The sequence below is a fragment of the Geotrypetes seraphini genome, chromosome 3, assembly GCF_902459505.1.
Source record: "Geotrypetes seraphini chromosome 3, aGeoSer1.1, whole genome shotgun sequence".
In the NCBI taxonomy this organism is placed as follows: Eukaryota; Metazoa; Chordata; class Amphibia; order Gymnophiona; family Dermophiidae; genus Geotrypetes; species Geotrypetes seraphini.
Window position 1 is genome coordinate 91659515 of NC_047086.1, and position 9591 is coordinate 91669105.

General features: G+C 48.0%; 1 protein-coding gene across 2 annotated transcripts in view; it reads left to right on the top strand.

The window, feature by feature from the left end:
- Positions 1-7565, top strand: part of SLC66A3 (solute carrier family 66 member 3) — a 53606-nt gene extending 46041 nt beyond the window's left edge. For both annotated transcript variants that reach the window (XM_033935695.1, XM_033935696.1), the window contains one exon: positions 6737-7565. In XM_033935695.1, the coding sequence (XP_033791586.1) occupies positions 6737-6825 (89 nt within the window). In that variant the 3' untranslated portion in view covers positions 6826-7565. The remainder of the gene's footprint in view (positions 1-6736) is intronic.
- The last annotated feature ends 2026 nt before the right edge of the window (positions 7566-9591 follow it).

Consider the following 9591-nt stretch of genomic DNA (forward strand, 5'->3'; position numbering starts at 1 on the left):
TAGAAAATTTTTTTTTTAAAAAAGTGGATGTTCCAAAATGGCCATTTCTGTGCTTCTGAATTTGTTTAGTAAAAAATATCCAACTCAGACTTAGACATCCTTTTTGAAAATGGCCCTCTGTGTTTCTCTGTTAAAACAATAGGACAATGTGGATAAAGGAGAAATTAGGGTCTTACCTGCTAATTTTGTTTCTGTTAGCTTGTAGACCGGTATAGTTCCTTTACGGATGGGTATTATACCTCACTGCTACCAGCAGGTGGAGACTGAGATCAAACTTGTATATCAGTATAGCTTCCCCTAATCCAGTCTGTCGAATAGGCAAGCAGAACCTAGGAAAATTCTTAATTGAAAACAGTAAGAAACACTCCAAACAGGAGTGTAAAAACAACAAACATCATTAAACAACTGTTGGAACATGTGTAGAACTATATCCTGGAAAATAAAACATCCCCACAGCTCACCAGATAAGCTAGCTGAGCCATCGCCGCTGTTCTTAATTCTCCCCGGCCCTAGAAAAATACTAGAACCCACAGAAAAATTCAAAATCTGCACGTGAGCAAAAACCCGCAATCACTGCACAAAGACAGATAGGGTGGGGAACTATACCAGTCTACAAGCTAACAAAGAAAATTAACAGGCAAGAACCTAATTTCTCTTTTTGTATCGCTTGATAGACTGATATAGTTCCTTTACAGATGGGACTTATCAAAGCAGTACCCATCAAGGGTGGGACCCCTGAAGGGCCACCAGAACATGTTCACCAAATACCGTGTCCTGACATGCTTGAACATTTACACGGTAGTGTCTGACAAAGGAATGCAGAGAAGACCAGACTGCAGCCTTGCAAATATCTACTGGAGGCACTAGAGAAGATTCAGCCCAAGAAGCTGCCTGACCCCTAGTGGAATGAGCCTTGAGAAATTCTGGAACAGGCTTCTTCAGAAGATAAGTGGGAGCAATAGTCTTCTTGATCCAGCGTGCAATAGTAGCCATAGAAGTGCCATCCCCCTTACGAGGACCTGCTAGAAGGACAAAGAGATAAACTGATTTCCTGATCTGATCTCCTGAGTCCTCTGCACATAAGAGTGAAGGACCCAACTGACATCCAACTTGCGCAGCTGTGTTTGCTCAGAAGAGCCCTCCTGACTACCCAACACCGGGAGGACTACAGATTGATTGACATGAAAAGGAGAAACTACCTTTGGCAGAAAGGAAGGAAAAGGCCTCAAGACAACCCACTTCTTAGAAAACTCCAAGAAGGGAGCCCTACAAGAGAGAGCCTGCAGCTCAAACACGTCTAGTTGAAGTAATGGCCTCGAAGAAGAGCATTTTAAGAATAAGGTCCTTCAAAGAGCAGTCGCACCACAGTTCAAAAGAAGGGCGCACTAGAACTGACAGACCCAGATTGAGATCCCAAGATTGAACAGAGGGCCATACGGGAAGCCTGAGCAACTTGACCGCCCGCAAGAAACAAATCCTATCAGGAATGGCAGTCAAACGCTGACCTTTCACTAACCTCTGAAAGGCTGACAAGGCCACAAGCTGAACCCAGAGAGAAGACCAAGCAAGTCCTCTATCCAGGCCATCGTGTAAGAACTCTAAGATGTTAGGCAGGGAAGCGCGAAAAGAGACCACTCCACGCACAATACACTACTCCTCAAAAAGACGCCAAATCCTCACATACGCCCGAGAGGTGGAAAGCCTCCGGGACTCCAAGAGAGTTGAGATCACTTTATCTGAATACCCCTACTTTCCTAAGCGACCCTTTCCCCTTTCAAGAGCCAAGCCGTAAAACAGAAGAGACCTGGATCGAACATTGGAATGGGACCTTGAGTTAGAAGGTCATCCAAGAGAGGAAGAGGATCCAACACTAGATGCCTCACCAGATCGTATCGCAGACGTCAAGGCCAATCCTGAGCCACCAGAACCACTAGGCCCGGATGGTGAATTATGTGGAGAACAACTCTGCCCACTAATGGCCACGAAGGAAATACATACAACAGGCTCTTGGCTTGACCATCTCAGTGACAACTGAAGAAGCGGGGTGTTTTGGCGTTGTCACTTGTGGCCATCAGGTCCATGAGGGCCTGACCCCAAGACTGCACTATCAACTGAAAGGCCACCTGGCTTAGACACCACACTCCGGGGTCTAGCACGTGATGACTTAGGAAGTCTGCTTAAACATTCTCCACTCCGACTATGTGGGATGCTGATATTTCTTGAAGGTGCGACTCTGCCTAGACCATGAGCAGTCACCTTCTGTGCCACCAAAGTGTTCCTGGTGCCCCCCTGATGATTGACATAGGCCACCACCATGGCATTGTCTGACAGAACCCTGACTGACTTGCCCATCAGAAAGGACTGAAAGGCTAGCAACGCCAGACAGATGGCTCTGGTCTCCAAGACATTGATCGACCAAGAAGCCTCCGTGGACCAGGTGTCCTGAGCTGAGTGACCTAGACACTGAACTCCCCCATCAAGAAGACTGGCATACGTGAGCAGCTGGTCCAGACTCGCCCCTTGTACAAGATGGGGGGTCTGGAGCCACCAACGAAGACTGCCCCAAGCTAAGCCCAGAAACTGAACAGGGTGATCCAGACTGTGCCTCTGAGGCGACCACCTCACTATATTGAGGGAAGCCGCCATCGACCCCAAAACTTGGAGGAAATCCTGCACCCGAGGACACTGGGACGCCATAAGCAGGCGAATCTGAGATTTCAATTTGCTTACCTGGGCCTCCGGAAGGAAGACTTTCCCCAAGGAGGTGTCGAAAAGGACCCCTCGATATTCCAGATGCTGAGATGGGGATAACCGGCTCTTGGCAAGGTTGACTACCCATCCCAGCAACTGCAGAAACTCCACTACCTGAGCTGTGATCCAAGTGTTCTCCTGGAACGACTTGGCTCAAATCAACCAGTTGTCCAGGTAGGGATGAACAAGAATGCATCTTTTCGCAGTACTGCCGCGACGACCACATCACCTTGGTGAACGTCCGCAGAGCCAAGGCCAGACCAAAGGGAAGAGCACAGAACTGATAATGTTGTCCCAAGATCGCAAAGCGCAGGAAGTGATGATGGGAGGCCCGAATAAGAATGTGTAAGTAGACCTCGGTCAGATCTAGAGAGGTCGGAAACTCCTCCGGCTGAACCGCAAGAATCACAGACTGTAGAGTTTCCATGTGGAAGAAAGGCACACGAAGAGCCCTGTTGACCCCCTTCAAATCCAGGATTGGTCGAAAGGTTCCATTTTTCTTTGGCACCACAAAGTAAATCGAGTACCAACCTGTGCTCCACTCTTGCAGGGGAACTGGAACCACCGCATGGAGATCCAACAGTCTTTGAAGGGTGTAATGAAAGGCCTGCTGCTTCCACACCACCTGCGAGGGAGAGGAGAGAAAACAGTCTGGCAAGGAACAAGCGAACTCCAGAGCATAGCCGTCCCAGATCAGACGTGATGTCTGCCCACTTTGGATAAAAGTCTCAGCCCTGCACCCACCCAAACAAGAAGGGTGCCAGCAAGGAGTCATTGGGCAGGTACGGGCGGCAGGGGCGCTACCTGTACCTCAGCGGGCCCCACTAAAGGACTGCATGCGCTGGAAGAATCTGCCTCTAGAGATCCCAGAAGATGGAAAAGAGGCAGCTCCTCTACTAGAGCGGAAGCAGCAGAAATCATGCCCACAAGCAGTGCCACCTTGAGCCAGCAGCCTAGGACTATCCTCAGGCAAACGAGGCATTTTAGAATCAGTGAGAATCTGAACCAACCTGTCGCCAATTTAGCTTTGGACGCTGAATCTGCAGACCAAGCGCGAAGCCACAAGGTACGGCATGCTGCCACTCCAAAGTCCAAAGACTTGGCAGAATCTCGCAAGAGGTCATACATGGCATCCAAGAGATAAGAAGCACCCAATTCAATTTTGGCAACTTCTTGCTTTAGCAAGTTCCAATTCTCAGATTTACTGTCAAGTACATGCTGGACCCAACGAAAACACGCCCGAGCCACTAGCCCACCACACATTGCCGCCTGAACCGACACAGCCGTCGCAACAAAACTCTGTTTAAGGAGGGACTCCAACTTACGCTCCTCCAGGTCCTTCAAGGCCGCACCGCCCTCAACAGGGACGGTATGCCTCTTAGAGATGGCCAAGACCACCGTGTCCACGACGGGTGACTTCAAAGTGTCCCTATCCCCTTCAGGAATGGGATACAGGCGGGCCATGGAGCGCGCAAAACGAAAAGAGGCTTCCGGCACCTGCCACTGTGCAAGCATAATATCCCGAATATCCTGATGCATAGGAAAAGAGCGGGAAAAAGAGCAGATCCCTTTATGCAAGGGGTACATCGTACGCAGAGGCTCTTTCACAGTGTCCTCAAAGTACAAAACCGAGGAGACCTACAGAATTAACTCATGAAGCTCGTCCCGCTGGAAAATATGCACCACAGATGCATTTTCACCAGCTGGGTGTGCTCGAACCCCTCGCTGGCGGAATCCGACCCCCCCAAGAGGATCCTGGAATTCTTCCCAAGGGTCCAGGTCCTCATCAATAACATCTTGCTCCTCTAGGTAAAAAACCTCATCCCAAGAGACTCTCGGGCTTTTGAATGAGAGAGGAGTAGAGGGGGGCAAAACCGCCGCTGTGTGGGGTCGTGCAGGGGAAAACGTCGAGGGTAGAGAACCCCGGAGTAGACACGGAATCTTCTGCTGCCAACACATAAGATTTAAAAAGTGCTAACAAACTCAGGGGGAAAGACCCCCTGTGACCCCAAGGAATTCCCTGCCATACCATGCCCCAGTATTTTCAGAACAGGGGCAAGGTCACCTGAGGTAACAGAGGAAGGAAGAGGTTCCCACCGAAAATGGACCCAAAACCGCCAAAATCGGAGTTCCTGCGGCCTACCACGTCTGAAACGCCTGGGACTTTCCTGACTCTGAGGTCGACGAACCGATCAACACGAAAAGGGAACCCCCAGCTGGACTGGCGGTAAGGGAATCCTTTCTCTTGGACCATCAGCAGCTGGGGAACCCTGGGCTTCCCTGCTATCTGAAGCCGACTTGCAAGGCTCCATCAGCGGGGCGCCCTGGCCACCGGCATCCTCTGCCGTCGAGGCTGCCCCACTGCTCCGGCCTGCACAATGCTTGTACAGGCTGGCCACGAGTACCTCGCAAATGGAGCACAATGAGCACTTTTTCCCTTTAAAAGTTCTCATTATGCCGGAAAACGCCCTAGCTGAAAGAAAAAGTGCCGGTTAGTTGAGAATAACACAAATAAACAGGCAGTTTTACAGGGAAATTAGCCCTGTAGACCGGCACACCTCAGGATTTTTCATTTTATTTTATTTTTTAAATTCAGAACAGACTCCACGGCTCTCAAAGCTGGAGGGCTAACCAACCAGGGGGCCAGGCCGCCTGCTGAGGCACCTCTACAAAAATATGGGGAGGTGGTGGAAGGTAGGGGGGGGGGGGACCCAGCACCAGACCCGCCGGATCCCCAAACAGGACCGGTCCAAGCTCTACCCGGCACAAAAGGGGAACCAGGAGTCCAAAAACAAAGTTCCAACAGTGCTAAGCCAAAATTAGCCTTACCACCTGCTACCGGAGACTGAGGAAAACTGGATTAGTTTAGATCTCAGTCTCCACCTGCTGGTAGCAGTGAGGTATAAAACCCATCCATAAAGGAACTATACCGGTTTTATCAAGTGATACAGAAAAAAGCATTTTTGGTTCTGGTTTTAAATGTGGAGAATAATCCCACACACAAACCAGAAAAAGGGAAAGAGTCTCAGGCACCAAATAACAGACGACAACTCCCCTCAAACCACCATGGGAAACTGTTTCCAAATGAGCAAATACATTTAAAATCTCACAGTGCATGAGAAAAATATGTTTTTAACAAATTATATATACATATATGAATGAGAATGCTTACCAGGCACTTATTTTAAGACAAACAAGAGCCTATACCGACACAATTGTCACTATTAGTTCACATTATTCTGCTCCCCATTTAGCAAATGTGCACAGTGAAAATCAATAAGAGAACAGTGTCCCTGGTGTAAATAGCCAATATCGCTAACACAAAAACAGTCCAACAAAATATAAAGTTTTATCTTTGTTAAAAACTGGAGCACTGCACCGCATCTGACTAGGACCCCATTTCAAAATTTCCTCAGTGATCTGGCACGTTTGCCCTCCAGAATGATTGTAAGAGGGAAATCCTGGGACCAGCGGCTAACACCTGGGCACCTAGCATTGCTTAGTGATGCTGCACGCCTAAGTAGGTGCAATTCTACAGCAAACCTAGGTGTCAGAAATGTAGGCCTTTAAAATCCTGGCCTACATTACCAGTGCCAAAGTTTGTCATTAGGCACCAGTAGCCACAATTCTCTAAGTGGCACCTGAACGTGATTGACATGCGGCAGATGCTATTTTTCAGTTGCCTGGTGTTTCAGGCGCCATTTCTAGAATCAACCCCTTAGTGTACAGTATATATGTTTGTGGAAATTTTTTTAAAAGATATGTACACAGAAATTTTAACATTTTAGCTGAATCAAGCCTAGTGTGTATTATACACTCAGCTGCAGTGACTGGACAAATAGCAGGTACAACCCTATGTCATCAATGCCTGCTCTGTGGATATTACTTAGCTGGATCAACACTTACTGATCCAACAGCAAAAAGGATGAAGTTTAGTTGAACATCTAAATTAGTTAACTAACCTCATATTGTTTTTCCATTTCAGTTCTTGTCCGTTTTATAGTGATGCTGATTCTGAACATTTGGGTTACTATCACAGTACTGCAGTACAGGACAAAGGAAAAGAAGACATAGTAACAGATCCTGCCAAGCAGCAAGCACACAGCCTATTAAAAAACAAAAACTGTTCACAGTTGCTGTTATGTTCCTTCATTAGCAATTTTTGCTAATTAATGTTTTCTCCTTAGTGCTGCCTATTCACCAATTCACTTCAGTGAATAAATTTGAATCGATTCGTTTGCTAGAAAAATCACTCACCAATTCAGTGAGTCCTGACAATACCTCTGGGCCTCCTAAAGTGGCACCAGCAATTGCGGTGTCCAGCGGGCAGAGGCAGCACTTTGAACAGGCTGCTCCTGGCCTGCCTTGCCGGGGCTTTCCCTCTGCTGCATCACTGATGACACTGCAAAGGGAAGCCCTAGTGGGCAGGCCGCAAGCAGCGTGTTCACCGCTGCTGCTGCTTTGGGAGGTCCAAAAGTTGAAGTCTCACGGTGAAGGGTGTCAATCAGGACGTGCGGCACAAGGAAGGGGGGTGGAGAGAGGAGAAAAGAAGAATTGTTGGATATGGGGTGGAGGAGATGAAGGGAGAGATGGTGCATGGGGAGAGAGAAAGAAATATACATGATAATGAAGGGGAGGAAGGGAGCTGCTTCATGGAGAAGAATAGAGAGATTTGACCCAGGACACAAGGCAGGAAAAGAGAGAGAGAGGTTGTAGACAATGGAAAAGAAACAGAAATGTTGGATATGGTAGTGGGAAGAGATGGATGGTGAGCACAGAGAAAGATGAAAACATCAAATGGGAAATAGACCCTGGTGAGCGAGTTATTAGAAACCAGAGCCTGGGACCAACATGATTTGAATAATGACCAGCCCACAAAAGGTTGAAAAATAATTTTATTCTGTATCGCCTGGTAGACCGGTATAGTTCCTTTACAGATGGGTATTATACCTCACTGCTACCAGCAGGTGGAGACTGAGATCAAACTTGTATATCAGTATAGTTTCCCCTCTACTAATCCAGTCTTCCTCAGTCTCTGGTAGCAGGTGGTAAGGCTAATTTAGGCTCCCTTCTTAGCACTGTTGGAACTTTGTTTTGGGACTCCTGGTTCCCCTTTTGTGCCGGAGGGGCTGTTGTATGTGTTCCCTCTGTGGCCATTAGTGGGCAGAGTTCTTCTCCACATACTTCACCATCCAGGCCTCGTGGTTCTGGTGGCTGCGGATTGGCCTCGACATCCGTGGTACGCGGATCTGGTGAAGCATCTGGTGGCGGATCCTCTTCCTCTCTTGGACGACCTTCTGCTTAGGGTCCCATTCCAATGTTTGTTCCGGGTCCCTTCTGTTTTATGGCTTGGCTCTTGAAAGGGGTCTCCTAGGAAAAAAGGGATGTTCAGATAAAGTGATCTCAACTCTCTTGTGGTCTCGGAGGCTTTCCACCTTTCGGGTTTATGTGATGGTTTGGCGTATATTGGAGGAGTGGTGTGATGCGCGTAGAGTGGTCTCTTTTCGCGCTTCCCTGCCTACCTTCTTAGAGTTCTTGCAGGATGGCCTGGACAGGGGACTGGCTTGGTCTTCTCTCCGGGTTCTGCTTGCGGCCTTGTCAGCCTTTTGTGGGTTATTGAAATGTCAGCGTTTAACTGCCATTCCTGATCTGATTCGCTTCTTGCGGGCGGCCAAGTTGCTCAGGCCTTCCATGCGGCCCTCTGTTCCTTCTTGGGATCTGAATCTGGTTCTGTCAGTTCTAGTACGCCTTCCTTTTGAACTGTTGGGCACCTGCACTTTGAATGACCTTACTCTTAAAGCGGTCTTCTTGGTGGTCATTACTTCAGCTAGATGTTTTTTGAGCTGCAGGCTTTCTCTTGTAGGGCTTCCTTAGAGTTTTCTAGGGAATGGGTTGTGAGGCCTGTTCCTTCCTTTCTGCCAAAGGTAGTTTCTCCTTTTCATGTCAATCAGATAGTGGTTCTCCTGGTGTTGGGTAGCCGGGAGGGCTCTTCCGAGTAGAGACAGCTGCGCAAGTTGGATGTCAGTTGGGTCCTTCGCTCTTATGTGCAGAGGACGTATGAGATCAGGAAATCAGATCATCTCTTTGTTCTTCTAACAGGCCTTTGTAAAGGGGATGGCGCTTCTAAGGCTACTATTTCGTGCTGGATCAAGGAGACTATTGCTTCCATTTATCTTCTGAAGAAGCCTGTTCCAGAATTTCTCAAGGCTCATTCCACTAGGGGTCAGGCAGCTTCTTGGGCTGAGTTTTCTCTAGTGCCTCCAGTGGATATTTGCAAGGCTGCAGTTTAGTCTTCTCTGCATTCCTTTGTCAGACACTACTGTGTGGATGTTCAAGCGCTTTGGGGCACGGTATTCGGTGAACATGTTCTGGTGTCAGCCCTTCGGGGGTCCTACCCTTGATGGGTACTGCTTTGGTACGTCCCATCCGTAAAGGAACTATACTGGTCTACCAGGTGATACAGAAGAAATTAGATTCTTACCTGCTAATTTTCTTTCTGTTAGCCTGTAGACCAGTATAGTTCCCCACCCTATCTGTCTTTGTGCGGTGATTGCGGGTTTTTACTCGTGTCCAGATTTTGGAATTTTTCAGCGGGTTCTAGTATTTTTCTAGGGTCGGGGAGAATTAAGAACAGCGGCGATGGCTCAGCTAGCTTAGTTGGTAAGCTGTGGGGATTTATTTTTCCAAGATAAAGTTCTACACATGTTCCAACAGTTGTTCGCAGATGTTTGTTGTTTTTCCACTCCTGTTCGGAGTGTATTTTACTGTTTTCAGTTAAGAATTTTCCTAGGTTCTGCTTGGCTATTTGGCAGATTGGATTAGTAGAGGGGACGATATACT